Source organism: Jaculus jaculus, chromosome 7 (assembly GCF_020740685.1).
Source record: "Jaculus jaculus isolate mJacJac1 chromosome 7, mJacJac1.mat.Y.cur, whole genome shotgun sequence".
Lineage (NCBI taxonomy): Eukaryota > Metazoa > Chordata > Mammalia > Rodentia > Dipodidae > Jaculus > Jaculus jaculus.
Window position 1 is genome coordinate 14,378,588 of NC_059108.1, and position 16,884 is coordinate 14,395,471.

The 16,884-nt window shown below is 46.5% G+C and overlaps 1 protein-coding gene across 7 annotated transcripts in view; it reads left to right on the forward strand.

Moving 5' to 3' along the window:
- Positions 1-16,884, forward strand: part of Fry (FRY microtubule binding protein) — a 472,955-nt gene that overhangs the window by 454,286 nt on the left and 1,785 nt on the right. For 5 of the 7 annotated variants that reach the window (XM_045154946.1, XM_045154947.1, XM_045154942.1 and 2 more), the window contains 3 exons: positions 1,402-1,419; positions 4,238-4,348; positions 16,417-16,619. In XM_045154946.1, coding sequence (XP_045010881.1) covers positions 1,402-1,419; positions 4,238-4,348; positions 16,417-16,619 — 332 coding nt within the window. The remainder of the gene's footprint in view (positions 1-1,401; positions 1,420-4,237; positions 4,349-16,416; positions 16,620-16,884) is intronic. The other 2 variants (XM_045154944.1, XM_045154945.1) reach the window with 1 other exon arrangement.

Below are 16,884 nucleotides of genomic sequence, written 5' to 3' on the forward strand. Positions count from 1 at the left end.
TCTCCAGCCCATAGGTACATGTTTTGTTGTTGTTGTTTTCGAGGCAGGGTCTGTCTCACTCTAGCCCCAGGCTGACCTGGAACTCACTCTGTAGTTCCAGGCTGGCCTGAAACTCACAGTGATCCTCCTACCTCTACCTTCTGAGTGCTGGTAAATATTTTTAAATTTTAAAGTAATAGTGACCCATAATTAGAAACAATCAAACTGATTTTGGGGTAAGGGTTGAGACAAGGTCTCATTATTAGTTCAGATTGACCTCAAATTCTCAATCCTCCTGCCTCAGTCTCTCAACTTGTTGGCATACAGGTATGTGTCACAAAGCCTGGTTTATACCAATTTAAAAAAAAATTTTTTTTTTTTTTGGTTTTTTTGAGGTAGAGTTTCACTGCATCTCAGGCTGACCTGGAATTCACTCTGTAGTCTCAGGGTGACCTTGAACTCATGGCAATCCTCCTACCTCTGCCTCCCAAGTGCTGGGAATAAAGGCGTGCGCCACCACTCCCGACTTAAATTTTTTTTATATACAGTTGTGGTAACCCTCCCCACCTACCAGATTTTCCCTAAAATATTTCTACATTTACAATATCACCAGTGAAATAAAAAAGTGGTAGCTAATGTTGAACATGGCCCAACTTATAACTTTACATTATCTTAAAATAATTAGCTTTAGATGAGAGAAATAGCTCTTAAAATGAGATAAAATAATTACTTATCATATGTCATTCTTGTTGGAAAGCGTTGACTTCTTCTAGCAGTCCTAGAAAAGGGACTCGGTTAGAGCAAGGCGCAGTGACTCACACCTTTAGCTCCAGCACTAGGGAAGCTGGAGGTAGGAGGATCGCTGTGAGTTCGAGGCCAGCCTGAGACAGCACAGAATTCCAGGTCAGCCTGGGCTAGAGCAAGACCCTACCTTGGAAAATAAGCAAATAAATAATAAATACGTAGTCTCCATTCCGAAGGCAATCCAACTAAAGGAAACCCACGTTAAAGATTCCCCCTTGAGCTCTGCGAAGCGGTTCGGCGCTTTGGGGCGGGATCGCTCGCATGGTTCCACGGTCCTCACAGCTTCTCTGTTTCACGCGCTGTTCACGCTCACGCACTCAAGTCTCTGACTTCTGGTCTCTGAGACTGACCGGGAAGAAAACCTAAACCAACTCACATGGAACCCAAATGATTCAAGATCCAGTTTCCTTTGTTCCCCACTAGAGCTTGTTTTTAACCGGATCCCCGTGCATGTTGAGTGGGTACAACCTTGGCAGCCACCCATGGGGTGTGGGCCAGCCGTGCCAATCCTGCTGATGGTCCTGCTCCAGGAGGAGGGCCCTGCTTTCTGTCGCATGCCTACACTGATCCTGTGCTCTTTTTCTTTTCTTCCTTTCCTGGTCCATGCTTGCTGCGTAGCAAATGGAATCTCTTGCAGTAAGTTAACTTTCTTTCATACTCTTTGTCCATTTAGGCCCAGACCATAACAAACCCTATTTCACTGTTACAATTATATCTGTCGGCATGTTCCCCCATTTTCATTTAATTTTCATTTTCTTTGGTACATCGAGACCAGGGAGCTTATCCGTAGCATTCTGGGCTGTTTTTTGCACCAAAGTAGAAACCTACATTGCTATGAATTCTCCTCCTATTGGTAGAATAATTGAAATAATAACAGCAATCTTTTGGCACATAGGAAAGTTGGAGTTTTCATAGCTAGGTTTCACTCTAAGTTGGGAAGGTAACATTATTTTTAAACAGTATTATTTTACTTATTAGCAAGATCCTGGAAGTTACCTTTCATATCATAGTTTAAAGGGTTTCCATTTGTTTAAAAAAAATTAAATGACCATAAAATAAAATATTTTACTGAAACAACAAAAGACCCAATTTGTATTGATTACTCTTAACCTTGGGCTGGTTGTCAGTATTTAAAAATCTAAACAGAAAGCAGGGTGTGGTGGTATGCACCTTTAATCTCAGAACTCAGGAGGCAGAAAGAGGTAGGAGGAATGCTGTGAGTTCTAGGCCAGCATGGAACAACAGAGCAAGTTCAGAGGTCAGCCTGGGCTAGAGTGAGACTCTACCTCAACAAAAAATCTAAACAGAATGGTTTTCCTCAAAGCTGAGGGAAGTAGAGAAGAAAAAGTAAAACTTTATTCAGCACAGTTTTAGCATGAATGTTATTATTTTTTGTATGAACTTTAATAACTTAAAAGTTAGGACCACGAGCCAGGCATGATGGTGCACACCTTTATCCCCAGCACTTGGGAGGCAGATGTAGGAGGATCGCCATGAGTTCGAGGCCACCCTGAGACTACATAGTGAATTCTAGCTCAGCTTGGAGCAAAACCCTACCTTGAAAAAAAAAAAAAAGCTGGGCGTGGTGGCACACACCTTTAATCCCAGCACTTGGGAGGCAGAGGTAGGAGGATCACTGAGAGTTCAAGGCCACCTGAGACTACATAGTGAAGTCTAGGTCAGCCTGAGCTAGAGTGAGACCCTACCTCAAAAACCTAAACAAAAAAGAAATCAGGGCCTAAAACATCAACCACCTGAAACCCAAACTTCTTACCATTCCTCTCCTTTAACTGACTTAGGAAACACATTTTAACTTGCCTTGGAGCTCTGAGTTCTGAGCTGTGTTTGTTGGGTTTTGTTTGTTTGTTTGTGGTAGGGTCTTGCTCTAGCCCAGGCTGCTCTTGAATTTAGAACATATTCCCAAACCGGCCTCACACTTGATCCTCCTACCTCTGCCTCCCAAATGCTGGGATTAAAGGCTTGCGCCACCAACCCCGGGCCAGAGTGAGTTCTTTACAGCCCCTTAGTCAGTAAGACGAAAGCCCAGGTGTGTCGGTTCTTGCAGCCCTTACAAACCAAACAATGAAGCCTTCGGTTTAAAACCAGTATTTAACCCACTTTCACTAATGACCCAGGAACTCGTGTCTGCTGAAGGCTGCTCTTTGCTGTTTAGAGTCCCATTCGCTGTCTAGGCGCCAGCCCGATAGACCACGGTACAGCTAGAACACTCGTGAGCTCGGGGGCTGGCCTAACTGCTGACTTCATCATGACCTCTCTCTACGTCAGTCGGGATTCATAAAGCACCGTGTAGACACTTTCCATCCATAAAATGGCCTAGTGCTTGCGAACAAAGTGTCACAGTAGTTAGAGGAAAGCTGACACAGGGCCTGAAAGAAAACTGGCCCGGTACTGCAGAGGACTGACTGCCTGTCTGGGGTCTCCGCAGACGTCCGCAGCGCGCCCCAGTGGCAGTCAGACCCATCACATAGCAGCCACTCAACTCCCCACCGTCTCACCTACAGCTACGAATGTTTTGCTTTTCAGCAAATATATATATTATTTGGGTGTTGGGGGGGGGGATCCTGAGGTAGGGTCTCACTCTAGCCCAGTGTGTCCTAGAACGCACTCTCTAGCCCCATGCTGGCCTTGAACTTACAGTGATCCTCTTACTCAGCCTCCGAAGCGCTAGGAGCAAAGGCATGTGCCACCACGCCCAGCTCAGCTCTATTTTTTGTTTTTTGGGGTTTTTTTTTTTTGTTTTATTTTGTTTTTGTTTTTGTTTTTCTGAAGTAAGGTCTCACTCTAGCCTAGGCTGACCTGGGACTCACTTTGAGGACCCAGGCCGGCCTCGAACTCACAGCGATCCGCCTACCTCTGCCTACCCAGTGCTGGGATTAAAGGTGTGCCCCACCATGCTCAGCTTCTTTACCTTTTCAAAGTGATCCACAGCTTATAAGAATTAATGCCAACAGCTGGCATGGTGGCGCACACACACCTTTAATCCCAGCACTGGGTAGGCAGAGGTAGGCGGATCGCTGTGAGTTCGAGGCCAGCCTGGGACTACAGAATTCCGGGTCAGCCTAGGCTAGAGTGAGGCCCTGCCTTAAAAAATAATAGTAATGCAACCACCAAGCTATAATTCATGAGTACTTAGTTGGCAAATCAATGGAGATGTGGCTGTTCAGCCAGTCTTTTGCCAGTTATTTCTTCGTTGTCACTGTTCTTCATTACACCGAAGATGACGTTCTATTTTATGCCATGAATTTCTCCCTGAGATTTGTCGGTGGGGTTTTGTTTTTATGTTTTATTTGGAATGCTATCAGATAGTTACATTTCCTTCAATTTTTTTTTTTTTTCCTAGAAAGTAGTGTGTTTGTCTCCACTGCGAGCTCACTGGTAATCCAAGAACGCGCCCGTAGTAACTGTTTCTTCCCATGCACGCTCTCTTCTCTAGCAACTGGAGCTGTGTCAGAGGCTGTATAAGCTGCACTTCCAGCTGCTGCTGCTTTTTCAGTCCTACTGTAAGCTCATCGGCCAGGTGCACGAAGTCAGCTGCATGCCGGAGGTGAGTGCTTGCGCGTCCTCCCTTCGCCTCCCGCCCCTCGAAGTGATCATGTCCTCCATCCCCACCATCCTGCTTGTGACTGGGTGGGGTCCCCCTCCGCCCCGTACATAGAATGGCCTTGCTCAAGCACAAGTCAGAAATAAATATCTTGGGTTTATTTCTGTTCCCGTTGCTTTTTAGGACATGTTTTATTTTATTTTTATTTTTATGTATGAGAGAGAGAGAACGGGCACACCAAAGCCTCCAGCCACTGCAAGCAAACTCCAGACGCAGGCGCCACCATGTGCATCTGGTTTACATGGGTCCTGGGGAATGGAACCCGGGTCCTTAGGCTTTTCAAGCAAATGCCTCAACTACTGTTCAGTCTCTCCAGTGCTCTGTTCTCATTTCTAAAAGGCCTTCCAGAGCAGGGCTAGGACTAAGAAGAACAAAAGTGAGCCCCCAATTTCAGGGCAAGTTCCCTCCTACATGGTAATCCCCTACATCTTTTGCTTGCATCACCATGATCCTGGCTGTCCGAATGGCCTCTGAAGAAATGTCTTGTGTGGTGGTTTTTCTTTCACACTTGTACTCATCTTAATGTCTGCTTGCACGTTTGCTTGTATCGTTTCCCTGCAACCCGTAGCATCAGGAGGCTTTAACACTTCTACATGGTAAACCCCAAATAATTTGAACATACTAGTGCCAAGTGGGCCCCCGTTTTCCTAGGATCAAAAGTGAAGGAATGGTGGTGTGTGCTGGTTGAAGCTGGAAAACTTTCTGGTGAAGTCACCCCCAGACAGAGTATTCAAAAACAAAAAATAAAACATTTGCTCAAGCATGATAGCAAGATGAGAGGAGGAGCTGCAGGCAATGTCCATACATAAAAATGAAAATACCTGCCCTGGAGAGATGGCTTAGCCCTTAAGGCGCTTGCCTGAGAAGCCTGAGGACCGAGGTTTGATTCCCCAGAGCCCCGTGTAAGCCAGATAGAAGCGGTGGCAGCGTGCATTTTTTGTTTGTTCGTTTGTTTTGTTTTGTTTTTCAAGGCAGGGTCTCGCTCTAGCCCAGGCAGATCTGGAATTCACTATGTTGTCTCGGGGTGGCCTCAAACTCATGGCGATCCTCCGCTCCGACCTCTGCCTCCCGAGTGCTGGGATTAAAGGCGTGTGTCACCACAGCCAGGGTTTTGTACATATTAGACACCCCATCAATGGAGCTGTGGCTGCATTTGCCTGAGAGTATTTTGAAAAGAGCTTTCTGGTATAAGAAAGTGGATTAGGGGGCTAGAGGAATGGCTTAGTGGCCAAGGTGCTTGCCTGCAAAGCCAAAGGACCCAGGTTTGATTCCCCAGGACCCACATAAGCCAGATGTACAAGGTGGTGCATGTGTCTGGAGTTCGTTTGCAGTGGTTAGAGGCCCTGGTGTACCCATTCTCTCTCTATCTGCCTCTTTCTCTCCTCTCTGTCTCTCTTTCCCTCACTCTCTTTCACACACACACACATACACACCCATAAATAAATACATTATATATTAAAAAAAAATAAAGTGGAGCCAGGCATGGTGGCACACACCTTTAATCCCAGCACTCGGGAAGCAGAGGTAGGAGGATCGCTATGAGTTCGAGGCCACCCTGAGACTACATAGTGAATTCCAGGTCAGCCTTGGCTAGAGTGAGACCCTATCTCAAAACAACAAAATAAATAAATTAAATTAAATAAAGTGGATTTGATGGCAATTAGACTGAAGGCTACTTATGAGCCTAATGAGTCCAAATAGGCAAGAATTCAAAATAGGACCAAAATGCTAGGCTTGAAGAAGAAAGAAGTTTAAGAAACACTTAGGGCAGAAGATCAAAGAAATTAGTGGGGGCAGTAGGGAGAGGCAATGCCAAGGTCCTGAGCTTCGATGGACTGAGGAAACCATTCATGTAGGAAGTCTCTGGTCCACTTCTGTCTGCGAGACCAGGACTGGGTTCAACGGCCACTGCCGTGGTTAGAGGAAGGGCCGCGTCTGAGGTCCAGAGAGCAGCGCAGGCTATGGGAGCAAGTGTAATCCAAGAGCAGCAGGTGAGGGGGAGCCTGGGAAAACTCCGTCTAGTGAGGGGGTGGAGAGAAAAGAAGAAAAAGACAGAAGAGAGAATGACAACTGTTTCACCATATTTATAACTCGGGTTGAAAAAGAGGGAAAAACATAGAACTGTTCAGTATACTTGCTGAAGAGATGGCTTAACCACTGAAGCGTTTGCCTGCGAAGCCTGGGGAACCAAGGTAGCACTTGGGTCTGGAGCTCATTTGCAGTGGCTAGAGGCTCTGGCATGCCCAATTCATTCTCTGTATGCGTCTCCCTTATAAATAAATTTTAAAAAATGCTTAAGGGCTGCAGAGTTAAGGTGCTTGTCTGAGAAGCCTAAGGACCCTGGTTAGATTCCCCAATACCTACATAAACCAGATACACAATGTGGCACATGCATCTAGGGTTCATTTGCAGTGGCTAGAGGCCCTGGCACACTCATTAAAAGAGAAAAACAAAAGAAAAGCAAAAACATAATAATAGTATAGTTTAGAGCCGGGTGTGGTGGCACATGCCTTTAATCCCAGCACTTGGGAGGCAGAGGTAGGAGGATTGCCATAAATTTGAGGCCACCCTGAGACTACATAGTGAATTCCAGGTCAGCTTGAGCTAGAGTGAGACCCTACCTCAAAATAAATAAGTAAATAAATAAATAAGTAAAATAACAAGAGTATACTTTCATATGCCAAGTGCAAGGAGGCATCAGAATGAGAATTCTGTTAATCTGCTCACCACAGAGCAGTCTGCCTCACAGAGTGTCACCAGATGACAGAGAACAGTGGATACTTACTGGTTGTCATGCGGTCAAGATAAAGTTTATCCTTCTGACTCTTTTAACCAAGCATTAACTGGATCCTTAGAGTCCATCTTTACTCAGAAGGAGAACAGTGCTGGGAAGGGTGGCACATGCCCATCATCCTTGCTCCAGACAGCCTGAGACCAGAGAATGGCAGAGAAAGTTCAGGGCTAGCCTGGGCCACATATGAAACCCTATCAAAATGAAGGGAGGATCACGGGGAAGGAAGAGACAGACAGTAAAAAAAAAAACAAAAAAAAAAAAAACGGAAATGTAGCTGGGCGTGGTGGCGCTCGCCTTTAATCCCAGCACACACTTGGGAGGCACAAGTAGGAGGATTACCATGCGTTCGAGGCCACCCTGAGACTATATAGTGAATTCCAGGCCAGACCGAGCTAGAGTGAGACCCTGCCTCGAAAAACAAACAACAACAAAGAAAAGAAAGAAAGAAAATATACAAACAAATGTAACTCAAGTACCATTTTTCATATTAAAAAAGCAGTGGGGGCTGGAGAGATGTGGCTTAGCAGTTAAAGTGTTTGCCTCTGAAGCCTAAGGACCCAGGTTCAACTCCCCAGAACCCACATAAGCCAAATGCACAAGGTGGCGCATGCATCTAGAGTTCATTTGCATTAGCTGGAGGTCCTGGCACACCCATTCTCTCTTTCTAAAAATAAATAATTTTTTTTAAAAAGCAGTTGAAAGCTGGAGAGATGGATTAGCAGTGAAAGTGCTTCCTGTGAAGCCTAAAGACCCAGGTTTGATTCCCCAGTATCCACATAAGCTGGATGCACAAGGTGGCAAATGCACCTGGAGTTTGTTTGCAGTGGCTGAAGGATCTGTTGTGCCCATTCTCTATCTGCCTCTTCCTCTCTCTCTCTCTCCCTCCCTCTCTCTCTCAAATGAATAAATAAAATATTTTTTTAAAAAAGCAGCAAGAACAAATTGGCCAACTAAAGGTGCCCATTGCTTAAAATGTCCAAAACAGGGCAGTGGTTTAAGGTGTTTACTTGCAAAGCCAAATGGCATATGCATCTGGAGTTCATTTACAATGACATAGGCCCTGGCATGCCCATTTTCCCCTCTCCTTCCCTCTTTCTTCCTCTCTCTCCTTCCCTCTCTGCTCCCTTATAAATAAATAAATAAATGACACTTTTTGTTCAAAGTAGGGTCTCACTCTAGACCAGGCTGACCTGGAATTCACTGTTTAGTCTCAGGCTGGCCTCGAACTCACAGTGATCCTCCTACCTGTGCCTCCTGAGTGCTGGGATTGAAGGCGTGAGCTGCCACGCCCAGCAATAAAATATTTTTAATGTCCAAAACAATGAAAAATAGATATATTTCCATCAGTATCTAAAGGCATGGCTGGGGCTGGAGAGATGGCTTAGTGGTTAAAGCACTTGCCAGCAAAGCCAAAGGACCTAGGTTCAACTCCCCAGGACCCATGTAAGCCAGATGCGCAAGGTGGTGCATGCATCTGGAGCTCATTTGCAGCAGCTGCCTCTTCTTCTCTCTCTCCCTCACTTTCCCAAATAAATAAATAGTAAATTTAAAAAATAAAAAAAGGAATGGCTAGAGTATTTAAAAAAGCGCTGATGGAAATTGCCAGGGAGAGAGAGACTCAAGATGGCCCCTGCCAACCATCGCCCCAGGCCATTTTCCCAGGGGCAATAATAAGCTCCCATGCAGGAGGACTTTCCCCTTATGAGGAAAAGTTAAGCAAGAAGCATACACACTCACACACACACACACACACACGCATGCACGCACGAGCACCCCTCCCTCATTACTGTCACAGATACCAGCCAGTCTTTGTTAATTCAGCTGCCCTGCAGGGCGGGCAGCTGTTTGGGGCAATGCGTGGTACAGTACTCCAGAGAAGGCGCCCACACCAAGCTGCTACCGGAGCCACCGCTAGAGGGCGCGCGGCTCTGCACGGTGTGGTCGTTGCGCCTGGCCCTCTCTGAGGCTCTGTCTGCCTTCATTCGTGGTACACCATTTCCCAGCAGAGCTGCTGCGCCCTGGAGAAAAGGTGCCTACCAAGTACTTCACTTCCTCCAGAGTAGTTGCACCGTACGCCGGTGGATCCGCATCCTAAGCCTACATGAAACTTTGTCTATCAGGGGCCAGGCGTGGAAAACCCACACCGGCGGGGACTGAGCAGCTGTGATCACTGGACACCTGAACAAGCCCAATGCCTTGGCTCCAAGGGAATTAGATATTTCACCCAGGAAGGCAAGCACAACCTTGAGGCCTAAGCCTATAGCAGTGTCATGCCGCTCAGCACCTGAACCAACCGCGTATCCAGAACCCAGGGACTTGAACCTGTGACAGAGGAGCGATCAAACACAGCTCCCAAGTCTGTGCTAAGCCTTGCCCCTGAGTAAGCGAGATGAGGCGGCGGTCCTTTCAATAAGTGGTACTCAGAAAACTATCTTTCCACATAGTCTGTACCCACGATCTACAGTGTGAGTTCCCCAGGTCAGCCTGGGCTAGAGGGAGACTCTCTCTCAAAGACAAAACAAGAACAGGCAGAAGAGCAGTACCCAGCACCCCACTGCAGGTGGATACGCCCTACAGGCAGCAAGCGCATGAGGGGCCACAAGAGCACATAGATGTACATACATCACACGCAAAGAAAGAATAAAAATGGGGCTGGAGCCGCGCGTGGTGGCACACGCCTTTATCCCAGCACTTGGGAGGCAGAGGTAGGAGGATCACCGTGAGTTCGATGCCGCCCTGAGACTACACACTGATTTCTAGGTCAGCCTGAGCTAGAATGAGACCCTACCTCAAAAACTCAAAATAAATAAATAAATGGGGCTGGAGAAATGGCTCAGCAGTGAAGGCACTTGCCTGTGAAGCCTAAGGACCTAGGTTCGATTCCCCAGTACCCACATAAGCCAGATGCACAGGTGGCCGGCCCATGCACCTGGGGTTCGTTTGCAGTGATTGGAGGCCCTGGCATACCCATTCTCTCTCTCTCTCTCTCTCCCTTTCTCTTTCTGTCTCTCTCCCTCTTCCTCTTCCTCACACACTCTCTCTGTGTCTCTCCCTCTCTAAAAATGAATAAATAACTAAAAATATTTTTAAAAAGAATAAGAATGAACAAACAGGGTGCTGGGGAGATGGCTCAGTGGTTAAAAGGTGCTTGCTTGCAAAGCCTGCCAGCCTAGGTTCATTTCCTCAGTACTCACATAAAGCAGATACACAAAGTGGCACATGTGTCTGGAGTTCATTTGCAACCGCAAGAAGCCCTGCCACGCCCATTACCCCAACTCTGTTTGCAAATAAATGAAAATATTTTTAAAGGAGTGCTCAGCACTGCAATATCTCTATCACACCTTCCAAGGCTCAGGGTCTATTGCAGAAGAGGTGGCAGAAAGAATGTAAGAGTCAAAGGAAGGGTAGGACTCCTTACAACATGCTCCCCCCAGACACAAAATGGCCTGGATATCCATGACCTCACAGTGCCTGACACTACCTACACAAGACTATCATAAGAGGAGGAAAAGATTATGACATCAAAATAAAAGAGAGACTGATTGAGATGGGGAGGGGATATGATGGAAAATGGAATTTCAAAGGGGAAAGTGGGGGGAGGGAGGGTATTACCATGGGATATTTTTTATAATCATGGAAGTTGTTAATAAAAAAATTTAATATTTTTTAATGAACAAACAAACAAACAAAAAACCTGGGCATGGTGGTGCACGCCTTTAATCCCAGCATTCAGGAAGCGGAGGTAGGAGGTTTGCTGTGAGTTCGAGGCCACCCTGAGACTCCATAGTGAATTCCAGGTCAGCCTGGGCTAGAGTGAGACCCTACCTCGAAAAACCAAAAAAGAAAAAAATTAAAAACAAAAGGAAAAAAAGAAAAAAAAGATTCATACGTGGATGAGCATAAGATATGCTAAATAAAACAAACCAAATACAGAAAGAAAAATATACTCCATGTTTTATAATTTTAAAAGCTCACATACACAGGGAACAAAGCCTAGGGGCAGGTGAGGGGAGAGGAGACGGCGACTGTAGGTCAGAGGATACAACACAGTGGGTGTGTAAAGTGAACACGACTCGAGATACAGAGTACAACTTGAGCACTGGTTTTGTAGTACTGTATTAGAGATTTTTCTCAAATAACCTTTTAGCTGTCATCATCAAGAGTAACTGTGAGGGCTGGAGAGATGGCTTAGCGGTTAAGCGCTTACCTGTGAAGCCTAAGGACCCCGGTTCGAGGCTCGGTTCCCCAGGTCCCACGTTAGCCAGATGCACAAGGGGGCGCACGCGTCTGGAGTTCGTTTGCAGTGGCTGGAAGCCCTGGCGCGCCTATTCTATCTCTCTCCCTCTATCTGTCTTTCTCCCTGTGTCTGTCACTCTCAAATAAATAAATAAAAACTGAACAAAAAATATTAAAAAAAAAAAAGAGTAACTGTGAGACGTCGGATGTGTTAATCTGCTTCCTTATAGTCATTGTTTTACTACTTACACCAGCCCGTATCATGTGACACATATATGCAATATACAAAAATTTAACTTCTTACTTATATCCTATCTAACCTAGTAGCTAAAACATTACCATTTCGACATGAGATTGACAGAATTATTTTTCAGATGAAGTCTTCAAAACTCCGCCTCTTCAGGACGTTTGAAGGGTCCAAACCATGTGCGGATAAACAGTGGTTACCATGGTGGGGTGGTGGAACTCTGCTGTAGGATGTTTTGGGGGTTTTGCTAGGGATTGAACCTGAGGCTTCATAGTGGACAAACACTCTACCAGTGAGTTATTCTCCAAGCCCTGACTTGATTAATAACAACTAAACGTGCCGTGCAGGGTTCACTTTGAGCCAGACACCCCATTCACCACCTTAGTAGGGTTCCTGCTCCGGTTCCACTCGATGACTGGCTCCTCCACGTCTGATGGGGAAGCCAGTTGGTTTGCAGGGAGGATAAAGCTGGCAGGAGGAAAGGAAAGTGTCCTCCCTTCTCCGATGGCAAGAAGCCAGTCTCAGAGAGTGTGAAACGCTTCCCTTAAGTCCATCCCCCTCGTCAGCACCCTATTTGCAAGGGTCAGTGCCACCAGAAAATTGACTGGATTGAGGAGTGAAACAAACTAGCAAAGGGTCACCTTTCTCATCACACTGGGGAGAACCGTGTCTCCTGGGCTGGAATGGACCCCCTTCCGCACCTGCTGCCAACAGCGAGATCCCCCAGTGAAGAAGAGAACCCGAGCAGCCGCAGCTGGCGACGCAGGTGTTTCACACATGGGCTGCTGTGCTAGACTCTCAGAACTTGACTCCAGAGGCCTCTGGTGACCTGGGGATGAGCGACGCGATGCTGAGAACGTCATGGCTGACCCAATTAGCAGTCGATCCTCTCCGTGGCTCTAATCGAACCTAATCAGCAGCTAATCTGATCAGCAATTTTTTTTAAAAAATATTTTATTTGCATATTTATCTGAGAGAGTGAGAGAACGAGGCAGGTAGGGACAGAGAATGGGCATGCCAGAGCCTCTAGCCTCTGCAAATGAACTCCAGATGCATGCACCACCTTGTGCATCTAGCTTCACATTTACTAGGGCATTGAACCCGGATCATTAGGCTTTGCAGGAAAGCGCCTTAACTGCTAAGCCATCTTTCCAGCCCCTGATCAGAGAGAGAGAGGATTGGGTGTGTCCAGGCCTCCAGCCACTGAAGAGATGGCTTAGCAGTTAAAGGCACTTGCTTAAAAAGCCTGACGGCCTGAGGCCAATTCCCCAACCTGTCACATAAAGCTGGAAAGGCATTTGATTGTAGGCAAGAGATCCTAGCACACAGATACACACACACAAACAGAATACAAGCATACATAAATATACACAGAAGCCTATGATTTTTGCTGCCATTATATTTTCATCCAGGTGGAGGAAGCAAATTTCTAGAAAGGCAAAGGAAGGATCAAAGGCAGTGGCTTATCTACCATGTTGGCTGTATGGCTTCCTTTTACGTTGGAGTGTCCCCTGCTCCCCCCAACCCCGCAGTAATCCATAACTCTGTTCTTAGGTCATTTACTGCCTCAGGGACCTTCTTTCATATTCATCGTCCTTGAACGTTGCACCATGAGAGAGCAAAGATCACTGGGAGAGGGCGTGCATGGGATCTGCAAATAGTGCGGGCTCCCCCAGAACTGAGTGCAGGGCCTGAGTCGGAGCTGCAGCTCCAGTGTGAGACCTTTGGCCTCACTAGGCTCATGGAGAGAGACTGCTTCCCAAATAGCCCCTCCACTGACCATTAAGTATAGAAGCATTCCCATTGGCAAGCCAGATATCTTAGCATTTGATAGGGCTTTTCTGCTTTTGTTTTTTTTTTTTTGTTTTGTTTTGTTTTGTTTTGTTTGTTGTTGTTTGAGGTAGGGTCTTGCTGTAGCCCAGCTGACCTGGAATTCACTATATAGTCTCACAGTGCCCTCGAACTCACGGTGATCCTCCTGCCTCCGCCTCCCGAGTGCTGGGATTAAAGGCATGGGCAGCTAATCACCTGAAGGTTCTTTTTGTTTGAACTTACCTGGTCTGTGAGTTTGGGGCAGTCATGTATTAGAGGGTCTTGTGGTACATGGAGTGGGTTCACCTAGTAACTCAGCCTGGTGCTGGAACGTTCAGCTGCTCTCCAGGACTTGCGTCTACAGAGAGACCTTGTGTGGGGTTCAGACTTAGCAGTGACAGCCCCACAGCTCGCTTGCTCTCTCTCTCTTGCTGATTTTTAAAATATTTTATTTATTTATTTAAGAGAGAGAGATAGAGGTAGATAAAAGACAGAAAGAGAAAGTGGATGCACCAGGGCCTCTAGCCACTGCAGATGAACTCCAGATGCATGTGCCAACTTGTATATCTGGCTGACATGGGTCCTTGCCTGTGAAGCCTAAGAACTCCCATTCAGAACTGCAGGTCCCAAGTAAGCCAGACACAGTGACGCAAGTGTGCAATGTTGCACATGCGTACAAGGGGGCACATGTGTCTGGAGTTCATTCATAGCGGCCGAAGGCCCTGGCGTGCCCATTCTCTCTTTTTCTCTGCCTCTTTCTCTTTCTCTCCCTCTCTCTCAAAATAAACAAACAGCAAAGAGCAGGCTGGAGGGATGGCTTAGTAGTTAAGGTGCTTGCCGGGTAAAGCCTAAGGACCTAGGTTCAATTCTCTAGTAGCCACGTAAGCCAGATATACAAGGTGGCACATGTGTCTGGAGTTTGTTTGCGGTGGCTAGAGGCCCTGGTGTGCCCATTCTCTCCCCCCCCAAATAAAATAAATAAAATAAAAAATCAGGGCTAGAGAGATAACTTGGCAATTACCCTGTTCCTCCAAACTCTTCCAACCTCTTGTGAGTCAGTTCCATACACCCTTCCACATCTTCAGGGAGAGTCACAGCAATGGCCATATTCCAGTACCACTTTTTTTTTTTTATTGACAACTTCCATAATTGTAGACAATAACCCATGGTAATTCCCTCCCTCCCCCCACTTTCCCCTTTGAAACTCTACTCTCCATCATATCCCCTCCCCCCTCACTCTCTCTTTTATTTTGATGTCATCGTCTTTTTCTCCTATTATGATGGTCTTGTGTAGGTAGTGTCAGGCACTGTGAGGTCATGGATATCCAGGCCATTTTGTGTCTGGAGGAGCATGCATGTTGTAAGGAGTCCACCGCCTCTTCTGCAATGGACCCTGAGCCTTGGAAGGTGTGATAGAGTTGTTTCAGAGCTGAGCACTCCTCTGTCACTTCTCAGCACCATGGTGCCTTCTGAGTCATCCCAAGGTCACTGCCATCTGAAAAGAGAAAAGGCCTTCTTAATTCACAGTTTTGCAGGCTAGAAGCCCAGATAGTCTGGCCAGAGCCATCGGCATCAGAGCATGGTGGAAGCCCACCTGGATCTGTGTGTCTGTCTCTCTGCCTTTCCTTATAAAGCCATCAAGATTCAGTTCTGGAAGACCCAGCGTTATCTAATTTAATCTCATTTCCCAGAGGTCCTGCCTGTGGGTACAATAATCGAATTAAGGGTCCACCCACTTAATACCAGTTACCATAAGATTTGGGATTGATCTACACAAGGGGAGTTCAGGGAGAAGTCACATTCCAATCTTGGCAGTATATGTCATTCCTGCTTTTTTCTATTTCTCTTCCCACGGTTTCAGTTATCCATAGTAAACTGCAGCCCAAAAATAGTAAGTGAAAATGAGTAACTTCTGTTTTGATACATTGCTATGGCTATTTTATTTTGTTACTTTTGTTTTGTTGCCCAAGGCTTCAAGCATCCACTGGGAGTCCCGGAATGCTTCACCTGTGAAGGGAGGGGTTATGGTGCTGCCGAAACCACATCTACACAACTCTTGAGTCAGCTGTCTTGTGTGGTTGGCCACTGATCATAGGCCTTTCTAGTTAAGCAGGAAAGGTTTGTTGCTGTTGATTTGCTGGTGCTAGGACGGAAGGCCTGGTGCACGTGAAGCAAGCACTTTACCACTGAGCTACACCTCCAGCCCAGGCAGGAAACATTCTAAATGAAGTCAGAATCTTTTCCATGGGGAAGGGTTGCAGTCAGGTTTGCATTGCTGGTAGAAATCACCCAGCTTGTGGGAAAAAGAGGTTTATTTATTTTGGCTTACAGGCTCAAGGGGAAGCTCCACGATGGCAGGGGGAAACGATGGCATGAGCAGAGGGTGGACATCACCCCCTGACCAACATAAGGTGGGCAATAGCAAAAGGAGAGTGTGCCAAACACTGGCAAGGGGGAACTGGCTATAACACCCAATAAGCCCGCCCCCAACAATACACTCCCTCCAGGAGTCGTTAATTCCCAATTCTCCATCAGCTGGGGACCTAGCATTCAGAACACCTAAGTTTATGGGGGACACCTGGATCAGACCACCACAGAAAGCATGCTACCCACTGAGAATCTACCACCCCAATCCTTTACACATACTGGAGAGGTCAGAGTCCTTTGTCTTGTCTTTTTCTTTATTTTCTTTTTCTTTCTTTCTTATTATTAGCCAGGGTCTCACTGTGAAGCCCAGCTTGGGTTTGAACTCACTATATGCAAGTGCTGTCATTACAGGCATGTACCACCACGTCCAGTTCTCTCAGTTTACCAAAGTATTAAGCCTCTGGTCAGCCACACCCTCGTGATGGGATGTGTTTTTCTTTTGAGGATGTAAAATGCAACTCGCCCCTAAATACACTTGTCAAAATTTTTAAACAGCTGCTGAACATGTCCAGAGAACTGAGTGACCTGAAGAGGAGGCTCAAGGAGGCCACCACAGCCATCGCTGCTGACCCGCTTTACATAGAGGGCGCGTGGTCCGAGCCGACCTTCACGTCCACGGAGACAGCCATCCAGTCCATGCTGGAGTGCCTCAAGAACAACGAACTTGGCAAAGCTTTACGGCAAATCAGGGAATGCAGGTCGCTCTACCGGTTCTTTTAAGGGTGGTTTTAGTAAAGACGCTCGTTCCCAGCGTCATGTCCAGAGACACAGGGCAGACTCTCAAGGTATTTTTATCCTTTAGATGGGTGAATCATATAAAATAAGAGCATATTTCGATAAAAGTGATTTTTTTTCTTTCAAAGTAGGGTCTCACTGTAGCCCAGGCTGACCTAGAATTCACTATGTAGTCTCGGGGTGGCCTCGAACTTATGCTGATCCTCTTACCTCGGCCTCCCAAGTGCT